This window comes from Aethalodelphis obliquidens, unplaced genomic scaffold (assembly GCF_003676395.1).
Source record: "Aethalodelphis obliquidens isolate GAN/ISIS:26980383/991018 unplaced genomic scaffold, ASM367639v1 scaffold94, whole genome shotgun sequence".
NCBI lineage: Eukaryota > Metazoa > Chordata > Mammalia > Artiodactyla > Delphinidae > Aethalodelphis > Aethalodelphis obliquidens.
The window spans coordinates 3,194,435-3,216,382 of NW_020838038.1; the positions used below are offsets into that span (position 1 = coordinate 3,194,435).

The following is a 21,948-nucleotide window of genomic DNA, read 5'->3' on the forward strand; positions in this document are numbered from 1 at the left end:
ACTTTTTTTTCTCTCAGAAGCCTCAGCCCTCTGTGTGTCTCTGTCCCTGAGATCAAGGTTTCTTCACCTTGGTACTGTTGACGTTTGGACCAGATGGTTCTTTGCCGTGAGTGCTGTGTCCTGTGCTTTGTAGGATGTAGGATGTCTACCCACTTAATGTCAGTGTCACGTAGTCTCTCCCCCTCACCCCCACCAGAATGCCTCCAGACATTGCCAGTGTCCCCTGGGGCAGGGGGGAACTAGCCTCTGCTTGAGAACCACTGCTTTAGATCAAAGGACGTTTCCATGTCACTGACTCTCGCTTTCACCCTGAACGTCTCAGTGTGGGAAGCTCTCCAGGTTCATCTATTGCAAATGAGAGGTATACTATCAGCAAGATAGGACGAGACCATTTTCTGGTGAGCATTGAACGTCAACTTCAAGAGTGGAATTTTCATTACCTATGAAATAGAATATCTAATTCTATTTTATTTATTCACAATAACACGATGATATTAGAATACCTTACACTTAACATTCCAAGACGAAATGAAGTTTACAAGTGCCACTTCCTCCTTGGGAACCGCCCCTCCTCGTCAGCTGGGAGTATTTTCCCTTCCTAGGAATTGCCGCGACTCCGACTATATTATGGTTCTTAACATTCTCTATTCCATATTAGAAAATTTTTGCATTTAATTTGTTTTCTTATTGATCTCTGAAGCTGCATGGAGCCAGTTTCAAGCAGTTTTCATAGCCTCACTCTCCGTTACTAAAACATAACTCTGTACAAAGCAGGCATTATAAAAAATATTTGTTAATCAAATGAATTCTAGGGCTGTCCAGCAGCTTAGAGCGAAAACTAAGAAAACGGCCCATTTCTTTATAACCGCTTCAGCGCAAAGCCAGGATCATTTATTTTGTAAATGGTTGCACTTGCTTTTGATGACCATTCATCAGTCAGATGGGAAGTAACTCCAGCTTCACTTAAGCGTTTTGTCCTCAGGTGAGTTTATTACAAACAAGAATACTATTGAGAGAAGACAAATTAATATTGTGCTTAGTAAACCCACATCTCTTTAATTTAATGTCAGAGAGGCACCAGCCTTCTCTCATTTAGTTTGATCTTTTTATGAGAATCCAGCTCTGTTGAAATAACTACAGCTTGCATCATCATGAAGAATTCTACAGCAATTAAGAGCTATCCAGTCAAAGGAGAAGGTTTAAGATATCTGCCATCAGTCTTAGACAGTAACAGAGCTGAAGGCACAGGCTTAGATTTCCGGGACATAAAGAGATAGAATTGTATCACTGAAACCTGTCAAGTTGTTTGGAAAATCCAGTAGCACGAACATATTTTAGCATTTCCGACTGTAGGTTGCAATAGATGGAATGCAGTTGTTTATCTGTAATTTGAAGAAACCACTATTTTGCCACTTGCTGCTCTTTCTAGATCCTTAGCCCTCTGTTTTCACACTTTGGGCACAAAAGGTACTCCAGGATCTGTTTGGTATTTGGTGAGGAGGCAGAGGACGGGATTAAATGGGACCGTGATTGTCATCAGTCCTCTGCCCAGGAGGCGTTGCTTTTGTTCTCTCCAAAGCAACCCTGAGACAAGGTATTTGTGTGCAAGTAGTTTATTTGGAAGGTAGCATTGGCGGGAAGTGGGACAGGACAAGGGCGAAAGTCAGTAGAGGGGGTGCGAATGATCAGCCATCACCAGTGTTGGCAAGTAGGGCTCAAACCTCTCACAGCCTCAGACTGGGACCTACCAAGGGCTGCGGAAGCTGAGTATTTGGCCCCCACACCCCAGCTCTCATTGGTTGAGAGCCGCTCTGGCACTTCTGGCCTGCCTCAAGGATGCATGGAGAGCGCTAGAGTGGTCTGTGGACGCTCTCAGACAGTCGCAGGAAACCACTGCCATGTGTGGTCGTCAGAATAATGGCCACCAATGATGTCCATGTCCTTATCCCTGGAACCTGTGAATATGTTACTTTCCAGGGCAAAGAGAGTTTGCACGTGTGATTAAGTTAAGGCCCTAGAGATGAAGAGAGGGCCCTGGATTATCCAGGTGAGCCCAATTTAATCACAAGGCTCTTACAAGTGGAGAATCTTTCCCAGCTGTGGTCAGAGGGATACATGCCTGGGGAGGGACGGTCAGAGAGATGCAGCGTTGCTGGCTTTCAAGATGGAGAGAGGGGGCTGTAAGTCAGGGAATGTCGGTGGCCTCTAGAAGTTGGAAAAGGCAAGAAATCAGATTCTCCCCTAGAACTTTGTTACAAAACAACATGAAGGTGGCCACCACGTACTGGCCCCCTAGGTTGTTTATTTCTCCATTGTAGGCTGAGACCTGTTAGCTCAAAAGCCTGCTGGCACCAAATGCAAATTTTACGCATTGAATAATTTTTTAAATGGCCCAAACAAGCAGATTGTTAGTCCCCTAGAGCCTGCCTGCTTCGCACACCTCATATAACTATGCCTGGCGTCTCCTGGCCAGTGATAAGGTAGAGCCTGTGTTTAGAAGACCCCAAGCCGCTGCTGCCCTTCGGAGCTCTCCAATGGGACCCTGCCTGCATGCTGCTGAATGCCGCCACCAAGACAGATAAGGCCCGCTCTCGGACCTCCTCGTCTCTTCTCGTCGGGAGCTCCTCATTGTCAGCCCCTGGCCCGGTGCCTGCCGTGAGGGACTCCCCCCATCCCCCCGTGCAGTCCTGCCCAAGCCCATCCCTACAGCTTGTGCCGTGGTACTGCCGCTCGCGAGCACAGTTTCCCCTGATCAGCCCCCGAATCCTGACAACCCCACAAGCCTCCAGAAGCAATGCAACTTTGCCGATACCTGATTTTCACCCAGGGAGGCCCGTATTGCACTTCTGACCTCCAGACTTAAGATAATAAATTTGTCTTGTTGTAAACCACTAAGTTTGTGGTGATATTATAGCAACGATAAGAAGCATGTGTTAGAGGAAAACATAGGCAGAACACTCTATGACATAAATCACAGCAAGGTCCTTTTTGACCCACCTCCCAGAGAAATGGAAATAAAAACAAAAATAAACAAATGGGACCTCATGAAACTTCAAAGCTTTTGCACAGCAAAGGAAATCATAAACAAGACCAAAAGACAACCCTCAGAATGGGAGAAAATATTTGCAAATGAAGCAACTGACAAAAGATTAATTTCCAAAATTTACAAGCAGCTCATGCAGCTCAATAACAAAAAAACAAACAACCCAATCCAAAAATGGGCAGAAGACCTAAACAGACATTTCTCCAAAGAAGATATACAGACTGCCAACAAACACATGAAAGAATGCTCAACATCATTAATCATTAGAGAAATGCAAATCAAAACTACAATGAGATATCATCTCACACCAGTCAGAATGGCCATTATCAAAAAGTCTAGAAACAATAAATGCTGGAGAGGGTGCGGAGAAAAGGGAACCCTCTTGCACTGCTGGTAGGAATGTGAATTGGTTCAGCCACTATGGAGAACAGCATGGAGGTTCCTTAAAAAACTACAAATAGAACTACCATATGACCCAGCAATCCCACTACTGGGCATATACCCTGAGAAAACCAAAATTCAAAAAGAGTCATGTACCAAAATGTTTATTGCAGCTCTATTTACAATAGTCCAGAGATGGAAACAACCTAAGAGCCCATCATCGGATGAATGGATAAAGAAGATGTGGCACATATATACAATGGAATATTACTCAGGCATAAAAAGAAACGAAATTGAGCTATTTGTAATGAGGTGGATAGACCTAGAGTCTGTCATACAGAGTGAAGTAAGTCAGAAAGAGAAAGACAAATACTGTATGCTAACACATATATATGGAATTTAAGAAGAAAAAAAATGTGTCATGAAGAACCTAGGGGTACGACAGGAATAAAGACATAGACCTACTGGAGAACGGACTTGAGGATATGGGGAGGGGGAAGGGTGAGCTGTGACAAAGCGAGAGAGAGGCATGGACATATATACACTACCAAACGTAAGGTAGATAGCTAGTGGGAAGCAGCCGCATAGCACAGGAATATCAGCTCGGTGCTCTGTGACCGCCTGGAGGGGTGGGAGGGAGGGAGACGCAAGAGGGAAGAGATATGGGAACGTATGTATATGTATAACTGATTCACTTTGTTATAAAGCAGAAACTAACACACCATTGTAAAGCAATTAAACCCCAATAAAGATGTTAAAAAAAAAAAAAGCATGTGTGTGGGGCTTCCCTGGTGGCACGGTGGTTAAGAATCCACCTGCCAGTGCAAGGGACATGGGTTCAAGCCCTGGTCCGGGAAGATCCCACATGCCGCGGAGGAACTAAGCCCATGCACCACAACTACTGAGCCCACATGCCACAGCTACTGAAGCCCATGCACCTAGAGCCCGTGCTCTGCCACCGCAATGAGAAGCCCCCGCTCGCCGCAACTAGAGAAAGCCCGCGCACAGCAACGAAGACCCAACGCAGCCAAAAATAAATAATTAAATAAAATAAATATTAAAAAAAGAGAGAGAAGCATGTGTTACTGCAAATAATTCAAACCGCAAAGGCATTTTCGTATTTACACTTATGTAAGACAAGCTTTGCTAAGGTCACAGTATGTATGTCAGATTTGGAAAGGTAGTTGCAGCAAAGCTACAAAAAGAGAAACGTGTATTCATAATAATCTATGCCTCTGGGGAGGGGCTTTTAGGTAAGTGTACAATTAAAAGTGTTTAATTAGAAACGCTGCAGCAGCATTTTCCTGACACTGCCTCATTCCATCCTGGCCATTTCTGTACAGAGCGACATTCCTACAGTTCCATTCTGATTATAGCATCTTTAAGACCTTTTGGTGGCTCCCACTTCGTGAGCAGCTGTAGTCTTTCTTCCTCATCCCTCCATGTCCCCAACACTTGGCCAGACCCAGCTCTTTTTTTTTTTTTTGCTTTAAGTTCATTATCTGTTTTCATCCTTATGAAAGTATTTTTTTAAATTGAAGTATGGTTGATTTACAATGTTGTGTTAATTTCTGTTGTACAGCAGAGTGACTCAGTTATACACATATATTTTCTTTTCCATTATGGTTTATCACAGGATATTGAATATAGTTCCCTGTGCTATATAATAGGACCTGGTTGTTTATCCATCCTATATGTAATAGTTTGTATCTGCTAATCCCAAATTCCCACTCCATCCCTCCCCCCCGCCGCCCCCTTGGCAACCACCAGTCTGTTCTCTATGTCTGTGAGTTTGTTTCTGTTCCGTAAATAAGTTCGTTTGTGTCATATTTTAGATTCCACATATAAGTGATATCATATGGTATTTGAGACCCAACTCTTGATGATGACCTGAAAGCACCCTGTTGTTTCTTCCTTCTGAGCCTTTGCATAACTGTTCCCTCAGCCAGAACATCCTCCTCACCCCTTTTTCATCTGTCAAGTTCTTCTTCCTGTGTCAAGACCCAGGTGAACAGTCAATTCCCTGGTGCTACTAAGTGGAGGAGATGCTCTCTCCTTGGTCATCACCAAATCTTGCACTTAAACCTCTCATGTGGTACACAACACTCTGTGTTGAAATCATTTGTCTGGGAGTCTGTCTATCCTAGCAAACAAAACACAAATAGCACCAAAAGGAGACTAGTTGATGCAAGTTTTCTTATTTTAATGTTGAATTCCCTTTAAAAAAAAATTGTATAGCAAAAGTCTCTTAAAAGAGTCTGTGTGCAAAACTAGAACTTCAACTAAGTTTGATAATTAGAGGATCACTGATGTTAAGGACCTGGGGTAACTGTTTTATTGCCAAAAAGGGGTGGGGGGTAACTACTGTATTGGTCACATTTTCATTTACGTGGAAAATGTTCATTCTCTTTTCATTCTCCTTCTTCTCTTCTTGACATTATATCCATTTCTCTACCCCCGTCCTTGGACCATCACATGAGTCATACTTTTGTCTATTTATCCATTCTGTCTGGCAAAAGCCTTACTCTTCACAGGCATGTGACCTGCAGTGAACATAGGGGTGTACATATCTTTTTGAAGTAGTGTTTTCATTTTCTTTGGACAGACACCCAGAAGTGGAATAGTTGGGTCATATGGTAGTTCTATTTTTAATTTTTTGAGGAGTCTCCATACTGTTTCCTATAGTGGCTGCACTAGTTTACATTCCCACTAACAGTGTACAAGGGTTCCTTTTTCTTTGCATCCTCTCCAACATTTGCTATTTCTTTTCTTTTCAGTAATAGCCATTCTAACAGGTGTGAGGCAATATCTCATTGTGATTTTGATTTGCATTTCCCTAATAATTAGTGATGTTGAACATATTTTCATGTGCCTGTTTGCCATCTGTATATCTTCTTTGGGAAAATGTCTATTGAGAGTCTCTGCCCATTTTTTAATTAGGTTGTTTTTTAATGTATTTTAGATATTAACCCCTTATCAGACATATTGTTTGCAAATATCCTATCTCCCATTGCACAGGTCGCCTTTTTGTTTTGATGATAGTTGTCTTTGCTGTGTAGAAGCTTTTAAATTTGATGTAGTCTCATTTGTTTTTGCTTTTGTTTCCCTTGCCTTTGGATTCGGATCCACCAAAAAAAACTCAGTAAGCCTGATGTCAAGGAGCTAACTGCCTATGATTTCTTCCAGGAATTTTATGGATTCAGGTGTTACATTGAAGTCTTTAATCCATTTTGAGTTAATTTTTGTGTATAGTATAAGATAGTGGTCCAGTTTCATTCTTTTGTGTGTGGCTGTCCAGTTTCCCTAACACCATTTATTGAAGAGAGTGTCCTCCCTTGGATGTTCTTTGCTCCTTTGTTAGTTAATTGTCCATATATGTGTGGGTTTATTTTGGGGTGCCCTTTGTGTTCCATTGATCTGTTTTTGTGCCAGTACCATACTGTTTTGATTACTATAATTTTGTTGTTTAGTTTCAAATCATAGCATGTGATGCCTCCAGCTTTGTTCTTCTTCTTTTTTTTCTTTTTGCGGTACGTGGGCCTCTCACTGTTGTGGCCTCTCCCGTTGCGGAGCACAGGCTCCGGATGCGCAGGTTCAGCGGCCATGGCTCACGGGCCCAGCCGCTCCGCGGCATGTGGACTTTTCCCGGACCGGGGCATGAACCCGTGTCCCCTGCATCGGCAGGTGGACTCTCAACCACTGCGCCACCAGAACCAGAATCTTTTTCTTCTTTCTCAAGATTGTTTTGGCTATTTGGGATATTTTGTGGTTCCATACAAATTTTAGAATTATTTGTTCTAGTTCTGTGAAATATGCCGTTGGAATTTTGATTGGGATTGCAATCTGTAGATTGCTTTGGGTAGGATGGACATTTTAACTATTCTCCCAATCCATGAGCATGGAATATCTTTCCATTTGTGTCTTTGATTTCTTTCATTAGTGTCTTAAAGTTTTCAGTGCCCAGGTCTTTTCCCTCTTTGGTTAAATTTATTTCTAGGTATTTTATTCTTTTTAATGCAACTGTAAATGGGATCGTTTTCTTAATTTATTTCTGATAGTTTGTTATTAGTGTATAGAAATGCCACAGATTTTTGTATTCTGTGACTGTACTGAATTCATTTACTAGTTCTAACAGGTTTTTGGTGGAATCTTTAGGGTTTTCTAAAAAGTGACAGTTTTACTTCTTCCTTTCCAATTTAGATGCCTTTTATTTCTTTTTCTTGCCTAATTTCTGTGGCTAGGACTATCTTGAATAAAAGTGAGAAGAGTGGGTGATTTTGCTTTCTTAATTTTTTAGAAATTATTTAATTTCTTGTTACCTTTCAGTCCCTCATTATCTCTGGTATTGATTAAAACAAGAACCTTCTCCTCTTCCTCTTGCCTCCTGTCCTGCTCTGTTTGAAGCATTTTCCATAGTGCCCAACTGGACTTTTTTTTCATAATGCAAATTTCACCATGGCATCCCCTCCCTACTTAAAAACTTAGTGTCTCCCCATTGCCCTGAGGAGGAAGTTCAACCCTCTTAGCATGGTGTGGAGCCTTTCCTTGCCTAGCACCTGTTCACCTCTCCAGCTTCCTGTCTTGTTACTCAACCCTGAGGGAGCACACGTGTTGGCTTGGTACTGTCTTAGCTGGCTTTTTCTAGAAGGCCCTGAGACAAAGATATGAGTACAGATAGTTTATATGAGAGGTCATCTCGGGAGGCGATCTCAGGAGGCACCAGTAGAGGAGTGGGAAAGTGAGGTGGGGAAAGAAACAATGTCAAAGGTGCATTGGTACAAAGGTTACAGTGTGGGCACCTGGGGCTCAGTGCCACTGGGAACCCCTGGGAGCCAGTGTAGAACATGCCTCAGAGGGACAAGGAAGTTGGGATATTTAACCCCCGCCCCCAGCGGTTACTGATGGAGGGCTGTTCCTGGAGTAAGCCCTCAGTGTTGCCAGCTTGCCCTGCAAAACTGGAGCATGCTTCTGGGGCCTAAGACACCCTCCTTCTCCTCACACCAAGGCAGAGCAGAACTTGTAGTAGGAAGCCACCACTGTATTTAGAAGCAGAGAGTGCCGTGGGGATATGGGTGGGGCGTCCACAGCGTTTACCGTAGTGTCTGTATCACAATATATCATATGTACATAGACTAATAAGCCAACACATTTTCTGTCTCTCCGTGGCCTGTGAGCATCCCAAGGGCAGACTTTGTGGATTGCTTGTAGAAAGTGTGCAATACATCTACACTGAATATATGAGTGAATGAATCAATAAAATAGTCTGAAGGTAAGGGAAAGTAAAACTTTTGAAGAGAAGAAAATCAGAGTCAGAAAAATATGACCTAGTAGGAAGGAAGGTAGTAAAGAAAATAGAGATAATGGGAAATAGCCTGAGATGAAAGAAGGAATTGGAGGGAGACACTACAAAGACAGGCATTTAATTTGCAAGGCTGCTTCTGCAAGTCACTTTGCATCTTGCAAAAGGGAATTCCATACTGGATGCCCTAAAAGAACAGTCTGTCACAATACCTAACAAAATGGAAGAAGCTGGGAAGAAGGAACAACTGAAAAATATTTCAGGCCTCTATACCCCTGACAAGTATCAGCTCTGTACCTTGGTGGTATAGGGGAATTACAAAGTACAGTGACATTTCTTTTTTCTTGCTGGCTTTCACAGTTAAGTCCAAACTCCTAATCCACACAGGTCTGTGAAAGCCTCATCTGAACCCCTCAACCTTTAAGACAAAAACCAAACATGCCTCCTGCCTCCCAGGAGAAGCATTTACAACCTCTTCAACATCCTGCTTGCTAAGGAAGCAGTTGTTACCTTAATTAATGATGTATGAAATCCTCTTTAAGCACTTTGTGCAAACATGTGGCAGAATATGGAAAAAATGCTAAATGACAAGAGAGAACATACACTGTTGCACTGCATTCTTCCTGAAAGGAAAAAAAAAAGCTTCCTTCCAAGGACAAGGAAAAAGGAGACCTGTAGGGATCTTCAATCTAAAAATACCTTTATAAAGTATTTTCTGTTTGTTAATCTTTCAGTGGCTAGTTTCCCAACGTGGAATCTCTGAGGTTAATGTCCTTGACGTGACTATGGACACGTTAGTAGCAAAGGTATGAGGTAATCACGGCATTTTCTTACCGAAAGCCGTTTTACAGAGTTCTCTGGAGCCTCACTACTCAAAGTGTGGGTCTCTGGACCAGCAGCATCAGAATCACCTGGCCCGCAAATGTTGCAAAAGTCCCAGGCTCTGACCTACTGAGTCAGCGTCTCTCGGGCTGGAGCCCAGAGTTCTGTGTGTTGCCTAGGCTTCAGGTGATGCTCACGTGCACCAAAGCTGGAGAAGTACTGATCTAGAGCAGGACGGTCAAGGTGGAGTCCATACACCAGCACCACCTGTGAATTGTTCATTGCAGTCTGCAACCGGACAAGTGCACTTGTTGTTGGTTATTCTCAATTCCTGTGCTGGTCTGCGGAGTGAGGATTCCTAGGCATTCTCCCAATCTGAGTAACAAACCCACTTTAAGAGTTCCCCACTGGGTTTTCTCTAGAATGAACAACACTGTTTGTTGCTTGTTTAATGCTGTCCTACTGCCTTCCCTTTCTCTTTAACACCAAACGTGGATGTGTGTGCCTGTTGAACCACACATGTTCACGTGTTAATCCTAAAAATAAGTTTACATTATGACTCTTCACATCAATGAGCATTCCCGAAATAGGTGTGATAAAGAGCTTAATTTTTTTTCCCTACCCACATACAAGCATCTTCATCTCTCAGAATCAGGATGTTAATTCAGAGTCTGAACCTAGTATTTTCCAGATGTGACCCTGCCTTACTTCATGCATGAAGCTATGCATAGCATCAGAGATCTTTTTAGGGGGTAGGAGGCATCCACATGAATTGTGTCTTAATGAATGAAGCCAATCAGATGCAGTTTTCCTTCCTACTCAGTTGAGTGTGCATTTGAATAAATAAATCAATTTTTAGAAGGTAGGCTGCTGAATAGAATTTGCCTTTTTCTAATGTAAGGGAAAGACAACTGGCCATCACCCAATGGGCCTCACGTGTATGTGAATCAAGCAGGAATTGACCCTGACTGATGTTAGCAGAACCGGAAGTGCTCTCCTGCCTTGGTGGGCGGGTGTTTGCAAGGGTGGCACGATTTACATACAAGAAACAGAAAATAACCTAGAATGTTTCATACTGAGAAGTGTAACCTACCAATGTTCTAAAGCAAGGATTTCTCCACCGTGGAACTGTCAACATTTAGGGCTGGGTCATCCTTTGTCGTGGGCACTGTCCTGTGCACTGTAGGATGTTTAGCAGCATCCCTGGCCTCTACCCACTAGGGGCTAGTAGCATCCCTCCCTTGGCTGTAACAACCAGACATATCTCCAGACATTGTCAAATGTGCCTTGTGGGGGGAGGGCAGAATAGCCCAGGTTGAGAACCACTGCTCTAATCCTTTGGAGAGGAAGAAAAAGGTGAGAGACCTTAAAAAGCAAGATTATCAAAGGTTGACCTTACTCTGAATATAGTTCAGTGGGTCCCCTGTTTGCTTAGATTTGTTTGGTCGGTTAGGCTTAGTGGTAGTGACATCTGCATTTCAGCAGCCTTCTTTCAAAGTCCGTTTACATTCTAATTGGGTTGGCAGGGTCTTAATGGGCTCTGTAACTTTGAGAAAAGTGCCCTTGTACTGACTGGCTGTGGCTAAACTACATCTTAGCAGTGGGAGGTAAAATGGAAGAATTCAGCTTAGCCTCAATCTTTCTACTTCTCTTGTTTGGACACTGTAGAGTAAGAGCACGAATTCATTATTTCAACCCTATGATTATAAAAATAGCTGTACCTGGCTGACATCTTGCTGTGCAGTCTAATTTCCCTTTGTGGAAGGAAGAAGAGAGGAGTAAAAATGGGGGAGGGAGCAGGTCGGCAGCCTGTTGCTGTATTCTAAGATAGTTGATTTTCATCTGTAGACTATGTTCCCCCATACATTGAGCAAAACCTTTATGACTCTGAGTCTACCACATACCTTTGTGGTGCAGAAAGTGGATACTGAAACAAGCAATCACTAAATGTAGAACTTAGCACATACCAGGGCCTATTTTAGGAGCTTTACCCATGGGAAGTCATTTTATTCTCACCACAGTCCTATGAGGTGAATACATATTAACTCTATTTACAGATGAGAAAACTGAGGTACAGGTAGGTTTTTTTTTTTTTTTTTTTTTTAAGTAAGCTGCCAGGGTCACAGAGCTGGTAAATTACAGAGCCTCCATTTGAATGTTGCCAGTTGTAGTAATCTCACAGAATACCAAGCTCAGGGTTACTCTGAGACCATGATAGAGTGAGACAAAACAAGGCCACTTCATAATGTTATCTAAGCACAGATGAAAACAAGGTCACTATGACACCCAGAAAATACTAAACATCTTTCTTTCAGTTAAAATGAGTGACTGCTGCTTCTTTACCAAATATAGTTTCATTTTCACTCTAGTCTGCCCTCCTATATATAAGATTTATTGAGATACCTAATCACTGAATTTCCCTTGCTTTCTGACAGCATCCAGTCTAGAGCAAACCTCTGCTTCCGTAGTCTTTCCTCCCAAATCGCCCAGTTTAGAGCCCTCTCTATGTTCCCCCTCACTGCAAAGAGTAGTAAACCCAACTTAACTACCAGCTTGCTCCTGGTGGCCTTTGCTTGAAGGGCATTGACACCTATTTGTCAGTGTTAAAAAGCTAGAAGTAGTAGCTGATTTTCCAGATGAGTAAATCACTATCAAGAAGATTAATACATTCTAAAAAATGGGCCAGATCCAACGAGGTAAATATTTATAGCAATAAATATAAAGTCCTTTCTTTAGGTTTGAAAAAAATCAAGCACATAATCAAGAACAGATAACTTGACAGCTACATGTATTAATAGGAAAAAAAAGACTTGGGAAATGAACAAGCATTAGCAACGTCAAAATGAGCCAGTCGTGGAATATGACTACTGAAAAGCACTACTGTAATTTAATGCTCCATTAAAAAGTGCAGATAGGGCTCCCCTGGTGGCGCAGTGGTTGAGAGTCCACCTGCCGATGCAGGGGACACGGGTTCGTGCCCCGGCCCGGGAGGATCCCGCGTGCCGCGGAGCGGCTGGGCCCGTGAGCCATGGCCGCCGCGCCTGCGCGTCCAGAGCCTGTGCTCCGCAACGGGAGAGGCCACAGCAGTGAGAGGGCCGCATACCGCAAAAACAAAAACAAAACAAAAAAAAGTGCAGATAAAGAGAGGGGATATTCCTGCTTTTCTGTATTACATGCTGATCATGCCTGCACTATCACATTCTGTGACTCATACTTCAAGATGTCACTAGCGAACTAGAGAAAGGGTGACCAGTGTGCTAAGAGGCTGTAAGCTGTATCATAGGAAGGACTAGGTCAGTTTAGCTCAGAAACCTTGAGAAGACCTGCCAGCTCACCATCCTTAAGTGTTTGAAGGGGTGTCTCCAGAAAGAGAGGAAGGAGACTTTGGTCCTTAAGGGGAAGGAGTGTTGGTCTGACTGGGGACTTTCCAGGACCCCATGGGTGTGAAAAAGCCACTCCCAGGTGACCATTTGCTCTGGGTCCTTGTCTTCTGGCCTTCAGCAGTGGGGCTTCTGCCCCACTGGATTGGGAAGATCTAAGGGCCTTGGAACATTGAGGAGGAAATAGTGCAGGGCTCTGGACCTCCCGAGTGGAGGGACAGGGCTTCTAAGTTGTTCCCCTCCTGGGGCAGTGCACTGGGATTTGAGGCTAAAACCTGGATAACGATAAAATAGCTACTGTTCTTGTAGGTTTATTCCCCTCCAATAGGTCCAATGGAGGGGAATTGGAGGGGTCCAATTCCCCTCCAAAGGGAAGATGATTGGTTAAGAGCAGGATTCAAGTATTTCTAGGTAGAGTGTCCTAAATAACCCCCCCAATACATTTCAATTTTATATTCTTCTGTAAAGCGTACAACAAATGGGTAGAAAGTGACACCTTATGAAAGGAACAAATTACATACTATGCGTGCTTGAAAGAGTGGTATCATTTCCACCCGGTAGGATCAGGAAATTCTTATTTTTAAATTGAAGTATAGTTGATTTACAATTTTGTGTTACTTTCAGATGTACAGCAAAGTGATTCAGTTATATGTATATATATTTCAGATTCCTAGGAAGTTATCTTTTGGGAAATTGGCAATCTAAGAATTAAAGGACAGGGAAATGAAGGGAGGGAAAGGGAAAATTGCAAAAAAAATGAGTACTTTTCCAAGTTACTGTCACGTGAGACATTTTGGTCAGGGCTTCACATTCTCACCCTGTTGTCTAATTAGGTTGAGGCCCCGTCTTTTCTTCCGGGGAGGTTGAAGTCTAAACAGTGTGTTCACAACGTTCCCTTTAAAAGGCGGCTCATCCTCAGGTGGCCTAGAAGCCGTAGCCATGTTCTCAAGCAGCTACAATTTCTGTTTAGTCAATGAAAATAAAGCAGTCAGAGCTCTATGGGTAACTGGAAACCTGAAATCAGGCACAATGCCGAAGTCAGGAGTGGTGTGGCCAGATATAAAAAGACAGGGCGAGAGAAGCGCAGGTGAGGCTTTAAAGTTCTTATGGGGAAGTTGTTAAGCCATCACATGGTGTGAAAAGTTACTGGAGCTGAGGGCGTAACATAAAAATAGGATTTTACTACTTAGACCTGGGGCACATCAACTTCTAACAGGCTGGGGTTGGCCCAACCATAGGGATTTGCAAGTTCTGTCAGTGAAGATCTCAGCTTGATCGTTGCTGAGAAACTCTGCTTTGATAAAATTGGCTGCTTTTTGAGATGTAGAAGAGGTAAAGCAGATACGCCTAGTTGCAAATTGCCTGGTCCCCTCCTTGAAAGTGACCCCGTTTCATAACTTGATGGTTCGGTAAACACCCGGCACTCTTCCCATGTAAGTAAATGTAATCTCAGGGCTCTCTCAGTAAACATCTTCCTTGAACATCATGCCAGTGTCACTTTGGGAAGTAATCTGCTCTGGGATTTTCTTACACCGTCTAAAGAATCAGGCTGGATTGTGTTGGGGAGGTCAGTTTCCTAATGGGAAATTAAAGAGATGACTTTTTTATTGGGAATATTGAACATTTTAACATGGTGGCCTTGTTTTTGTTTTTAAACTCAGGCCACAACCTATTAGGGTCTGTGAAAGTCTAATGGTTCAAGACCAGCTGGGCTGGAACTAAGGCGAGGTAAGGTCTCAGGTGCAAAATGTAAGGGGGGGTGCCAAAACCCCAGTACTTCAGGTCAATATTTTAATGCAATATTTGAAAAATTCCTTATTAATGCAAAAAGCCATGGGGAAAAACTACCAAATTTAAATAAATACAAGATCTGACCCTGTACTTGTGTGACTTAATCTCACTTGCCTCACCCTAATCTCATCCCTGGTGGACCAGCCTTAAAAAAACTGAATAGAAAATATTAGGGTGCATTAGAGATGTTCGTTTCAAGTGTGTGAGTGGGAGAGAGATACTGGATCAGAATGTAAGATGTAAAATGATGTGAACTCTGCAGAGCAGCAGCTGAGGCCCGGAACGCTGGAGCCAGGCTGCCTGCGTGTGTGGCCTTGGGCGTTTTACCTAACCTCTCAGGGCTTTCCTCTCCTCATCTGTACAGTGGAGATAAGAACACTGCCTTCATTATTGGCAGGATGACCACTTAACTGATCCCAACAAGGACAGTTTTGATAGTGGAAAGTGGCTCGGACAATCCAGCTCTATAATGTTGATGCTTTTTTATTTTACAGTAATTATCAAACAGTAAGACAATTACAGATTTAAATCATCAAGAAATGACAAAGCCATTCAATCATGAGCATTTAGATGCCCACGGCAAGACTGCTCAGCCTCTATTTTGTTGGTCTCATGTTCACTGAACTTAGGATTTTCTCATGTTTTCCACTGACCCCACCAAAGGGTGGCCTAGTGGCTTTCTAGGTTTTGTGTGCCGTGTCATGGGCCAAGGCTGGTGCCCCAAATGGCCAGCAGGACAGCAGTATCTCATCACTGACAGACCAAAAGAAAGAAAGGTTTATCCCTAGCCTCTTGTGTCTGAGTGCACTTCATTTTATCAGCAAGCTCCCTTCCAGCTATCCTGGAAAGAGTGTTAGTTATGACATTGCTTCTGGAAAGGGTCAAGAACAGAGGCCAGGGATGGGGATGGTTATTTTTTAGATTTCAACACATGTTAGAGTGAGAACTTGTGTACTGCACCTGTGTACCCCCAACCCAGAAGATCACGCCATGACAGAAAGCAGATGTATAGAGTGGAGGTCCACCAAACCCATCTGAGTTTATTTTAATGCAACTATTAATAAGTGTTTTGGTTTAAAATGAATAATCCAAGACAAATGCTAAATTACACAGGGCATCAGGAAAATAGGCAGAAACAGGACTTCCTGCAGTAAACTGGGCTGTATGATCACAGTACTCACAGTTGTGGGGACTAAATCAATTCTTGTATGGAAAGTATGGTTTATAGTAACCCCTCAATCAGTGTGAGCTCTTGTTACCATTTTTTCCAAACATAATTCAGACTCAAAAAAATTGGAAAGTGCTACTTTGGAAAGATGCCATTTCCTAAGGGACAAATAATTGGAAATGCCTCCCCCTCCTTTTTTTTTTTCAAAAGTCAATTGTCAATGATAGTAAGAGCTTTGACTGCAAAGGGGCACCTGCTGATTGTTTTAATTAAAGTTTAAAATTTAATCGTAAACTTTAAATTCATAACCACACACCTCAGATGGGCTCTCCCACTACCTCTGCCTCAGCATTCTGACCCCATCTCTCTCCTTGAGCAATGGCTTTTTTATTCTCCCAAACTACTATTTAATACTAATCTTTCCTCCTTAAACCTTCTACATTCCTCCTTTCCATCCCATTTTCAGCTGGTAACCTGCCTCATAATCCTTGGAAATGATGGGAGCAATTAGGAGCTCTACATCGTACCATCATCCAACTACCAGTGTCATTCTCCCATTTTGTCGGTACAGTGGTGTAGCGCATGGGCTCTGGAGACACAGCATCACACCTCAGATCTTGCTGTGCTACTTCGTGGCGCATGAGCATGGGCAAATTATTTAACCGTGCTTTGGTATCCTCATCAATGAACTGACACTAATTTAAGTCATTATTAAAATGGCTGAAATATCTGTCCTCGTGTAAGGCCACCCCTGACCCTTGGTTCTGGATTTCACCCTTTCTCATCTTCTAAAGGTTTTTTGTTTTTCCTAGAAATTATGGTGTCCTTTCACTGCGTTGTTGATTTCTCCCTTTTTGCTACAGTATTCCTGTTGTCAAACATGTTCTTTTATTTTCCATTTCGAAAAAAGGTTCCTCCCATGATCCCACATGATCTTCCATGCTATCTTCTAGGCTCCCAGCAAGTTTAATGTATCATTTTTTAGGGGGAACAGATTTTGAAAACTCTCTCTCATCTCTTGTATGTAAAATTTTAACTTCAGTTCGCTAGTGTATTGTTACAGGCACTGGAGTTCTCCGTATCAAAGAGCATATTTCTCTCCCAGAATCTGAAACTGAAAGCAAGTGCAAGGCTTCTGGAGCCCTATATGAAATTAAATTATAAACCAGGGCACTGCTTCCCAAATGTGTCTGCACACTGGCATTGCCTGGGGACCTTCAGAAGATACACCTGTGCCCCATTCCGAGACTGGGATTAATGGGTATGGGGTATGGCCAAGGTTTGGGATTTTTTTTTTTTTTTTGCGGTACGCGGGCCTCTCACTGTTGCGGCCTCTCCCATTGCGGAGCACAGGCTCCGGACACGCAGGCCCAAGCGGGCATGGCTCACGGGCCCAGCCGCTCCGCAGCACGTGGGAACTTCCCGGACCGGGGCGCGAACCCATGTCCCCTGCATTGGCAGGCGGACCCTCAACCACTACGCCACCAGGGAAGACCCGGTTTGGGATTTTTGAAAGATCTCCAAGCTATTCTAATGTGCAGGCAAGTTTGGGAACCACTGAACTGGAGGTTTCGAGCCATGTATTTCCAACCTCAAACTTCTAGATAATGTAAGTTTTGGGTTTCTGCATTAAAATTAAAGTTGAGACAATGAGATCAGTCTAATTGGATTTATCAGGTTGAAATCAACATGAGTAGGGACCTTATTTACATAAAGCCGAGCAATTCATAAAAAAAGCAGTTTTGTGAGCAAAGACACGCACACAAATTATCAATGTTCAAAACAACAGGATTTTAAAATAATTTTGTCAAATGGAGTATATATCTCCAACTACAGTTGCTAGATAAAACACAGGGCTCCCAGTTACATTTGAATTTCAGATAAACAACAAATAATTTATTAATATAAGTCTGTTCCATGCAACATCTCGGATGTACTTATGCTAAATATTTATTATTTATCTGAAATTCAGGCTTAACTGTGTGCCCTATATATTTTTTAAATTGATGTATAGTAAATTTACAATGTTGTGTTAGTTTCAGGTGTATAGCCAAGCGATTCAATTATATATATGTATATGTATGTGTGTGTGTGTGTGTGTGTGTGTGTGTGTGTGTGTATTCTTTTTCGCATTCTTTTCCCTTATAGGTTATTACAAGATATTGAGTATAGTTCCCTGTGCTATACAGTAGGTCCTTGTTGGTTATCTATTTTATATATAGTAGTGTGTATGTGTTAATCCCAAACTCCTGGTTTATCCCTCTTCCCCCTTTCCCCTTTGGTAACCATAAGTTTGTTTTCTATGTATGTGAGTCTATTTCTGTTTTGTAAATAAGTTCATTTGAATCATTTTTTTTAGATTCCACATATAAGTGATATCACATGATATTGCTCTTTCTCTGTCTCACTTATTTCACTTAGTATGATAATCTCTAGGTCCATCCATGTTGTTCCAAATGGCATTATTCCATTCTTTTTTATGGCTGAGTAATATTCCATTGTGTGTGTGTGTGTGTGTGTGTGTGTGTGTGTGTGTGTATACACCACATCTGTTTTATCCATTCATCTCTTGATGAATTTTATTTGCTAAATGTGACAACTCTGTCCCAATTTTAAAGGACTAACCTGAGCAGGAATTCAGTATAGAAGGCTGAATCAGGACAAAAATTAACTTCAGCTTCTTGCTCACTATGTATTGTTCTATTTTCTAAATTACATTGCCTGGATAACCACCTTGAGCTCTACCTGACTTTGTCTGCACTCAGGGTCAACTGTACCTTATTCTGCCTCTTCTGCCTTCTCCGGAGCCGCAGAAACTCCTTGTGCTGCCTGGAGACAAAGTTCACTGCTGCATATTCCAGTAAGGCTGCAAACACAAACAGAAGGCACACTGCCATCCAGATGTCAATCGCTTTTACGTAGGAGACCTGAGAGAGAGGGAGAGACAGAGACACCGTGAAAACTTGTGGGGAAACCAGGCTCCTTATGGTGTGAGCAGCAGAATAACGTCATTTCCCTTCATCAAGGATTATTTTCTAGGCTTTCCTTAAGAAAGTGCTTAAGCGTTTTCCATCCCACTTTGCAGATTCTGGGCAGAGCAGTGAAAGTTACACGCCCCCCTGCCCCAGGCCCTTGTTCCATTTCTCTCAGTATAGCCCACCTGCTCAAGTAGCCTCATCCCTGAGACCAGCTCCAAAGGTGACTACAAGAACTGCCTTCGTGAAAAAAAAGAAAGAAAAAACTTTGAGATAAAACAGTGGGTGCTACTCTTGAAACTGCTCATTTCCTTCTATTTTTTCTTACCATTTAAAAACTCATTAAGATAATTCCAAAACTTGGATGAGAAATAAACTATATCTGGCTTTGGGTCCTTCAAAAACCAATTTGTAATTTCCATTCAGCTTTTGATTCTAACTGATGCAGAAACAAGTTTCTTCTTTTTTTTATTGAAGTATACAATATTATACAAGTTACAGGCGTATAATATAGTGATTCACAATTTTTAAAGGTTGTACTCCATTTGTAGTTATTTTAAAATGTTGGCTGTATTCCCCTTGTAGCTTATTTTATACATAATAGTTTTTACCTCTTAATCCCCTACCCCTAAATTGCCCCTCCCTTCTTCCCTTGCCCCACTGGTAACCACTAGTTCGTTCTCTATATCTGTGAGTCTTCTTTTTTTTTTTTTAACATCTTTATTGGAGTATAATTGCTTTACAATGGTGTGTTAGTTTCTGCTTTATAACAAAGTGAATCAGTTATACATATACATATGTTCCCATATCTCTTCCCTCTTTTCTTTATTGTTATAGTCACTAGTTTGTTGTAGTTTTTAGATTCCACACATAAGTGATATCGTACAGTATTTGTCTTTCTCTGTCTGACTTAGTTGCACATGGCAAAATTTAGTTCTTTTTTTATGCTGAGTAGCATTCCATTGTGTGTGTGTGTGTGTGTGTGTGTGTGTGTGTGTGTGTGTGTGTGTGTATACACACCACATCTTCTTTATCCATACATCTATTGATGGACACTTAGGTTGCTTCCATATCTTGGCAATTGTAAATAATGCTGCTATGAACACTGGGGTGCATGTATCTTTTTGAATTAGTGTTTTTGTTTTTTTCAGATATATACCCAGGAGTGGAATTGCTGGGTCATATGGTAGTTCTATTTTTAGTTTTTTTAGAAACCTCCATACTGTTTTCCCTAGTGGCTGCACCCCTTTTCTCCACATCCTCGCCAACATTTGTTATTTGTGTTCTTTCTGATGGTTGCCATACTGACAGGTGTGAGGTGATATCTTACTGTTGTTTTGATTTGCATTTCCCTGATGATTAGCGATGTTGAACATCTTGTCATGTGCCTGTTGGCCATCTGCATGTCCTCTTTGGAGAAATGTGTATTCGGGTTTTCTGCCCACTTTTTTAATCAAGTTGTTTTATTTTTTGGTTTTTTGGGGTTTTTTTTGTGGTACCCGGGCCTCTCACTGTTGTGGCCTCTCCTGTTGTGGAGCACAGGCTCCGGACGCGCAGGCTCAGTGGCCATGGCTCACGGGCCCAGCCGCTCCGCGGCATGTGGGATCTTCCCGGACCGGGGCACGAACCCGTGTCCCCTGCATCGCAGGCGGACTCTCAACCACTGCGCCACCAGGGAAGCCCAAGTTGTTTGTTTTTTTTTGATGTTGAGTTGTATAAGCTGTTTATATATTTTGGATATTAACCCCTTATTGATCATATCATTTGCAAATATTTTCTCCCATTCCATAGGTTGTCTTTTCATTTTGCTCATGATTTCCTTTGCTGTGCAAAAACTTTTAAGTTTGATTAGGTGCTCCTTGTTTATTTTTGCTTTTATTTCCTTTGCTTTAGGAGACAGATCCAAAAAAAATATTGATGTGATTTATGTCAAACAGTGTTCTGCCTATGTTTTCCTCTAGGATGTTTATGGTTTCTGATCTTATATTTAGGTCTTTAATCCATTTTGAGTTTATTTTTGTATATGGTGTTCTAATTTCATTCTTTTACATATAACTGTCCAGTTTTCCCAGCACCACTTATCAAAGAGACTGTCTTTTCTCCATTATATATTCTTGCCTCCTTTCTTGAAGATTAGTGGACCATAAATGTGTGGGTTTATTTCTGGGCTGTCTGTCTGGTTCCATTGATCTGTGTGTCTGTTTTTGTGCCAGTACCATACTGTTTTGTTTACTATAGCTTTGTAGTATAGTCTGAAGTCAGGGAGAATGATTCCTTCAGCTCTGTTCTTTCTCCAGATTGTTTTGGCTATTCGGGGTCTTTTGTATTTCCATACAAATTTTACAATTATTCTCGTTCTTTGAAAAATGCCATTAGTATTTTAATAGGGATTTCATTGAATCTGTAGATTACCTTGGGTAGTATCATCGTTTTAACAATATTAATTTTTCCAATCCAAGAATGTGGTATATCTGTCCATCTGTTTGTGTCATCCTCAGTTTCTTTTATCAGTGTTTTATAGTTTTCTAAGTAGAGGCTTTTACCTCCTTAGGTAGGTTTATTCCTAGGTATTTCATTCTTTTTGATGTGATGATAAATGGGATTGTTTCCTTAATTACTCTTTCTGATATTTTGTTGTTAGTGTATAGAAAAGTAACAGATTTCTGTATATTAATTTTTTTATGCAGCAATTTTACCAAATTCATTGATGAGCTCTAGTAGTATCAGGTGGCGTCTTTAGGATTTTCTATGTATAGTATCATGTCGTCTGCAAACAGTGACAGTTTTACTTCTTCTTTTCCAATTTGGATTCCTTTTATTTCTTATTTTCTGATTGCAGTGGCTAGGACTTCCAATACCATGTTGGATAAAAGTGGCAAGAGTGGGCATCCTTGTCTTGTTCCTGATCTTAGAGGAAATGCTTTCAGCTTTTCACTGTTGAGTATGATGTTAGCTGTGGGTTTGTGATATATGGCTTTCATTATGTTGAGGTTAAATAGTTGTAAACTATCACAAATCAAGATATTCAACCAAAGTAAAATATCAGGGCTGTAGCCTTGGGAAGGTATCTGGTTAAAAAGGAAACTTTT

At 41.8% G+C, this 21,948-nt stretch overlaps 1 protein-coding gene across 5 annotated transcripts in view; it reads right to left on the reverse strand.

Moving 5' to 3' along the window:
• GLRA2 (glycine receptor alpha 2) overlaps positions 1-21,948 on the reverse strand; it is a 195,573-nt gene that overhangs the window by 17,470 nt on the left and 156,155 nt on the right. For all 5 annotated transcript variants that reach the window (XM_027095763.1, XM_027095761.1, XM_027095760.1 and 2 more), the window contains one exon: positions 18,662-18,811. In XM_027095763.1, the coding sequence (XP_026951564.1) occupies positions 18,662-18,811 (150 nt within the window). The remainder of the gene's footprint in view (positions 1-18,661; positions 18,812-21,948) is intronic.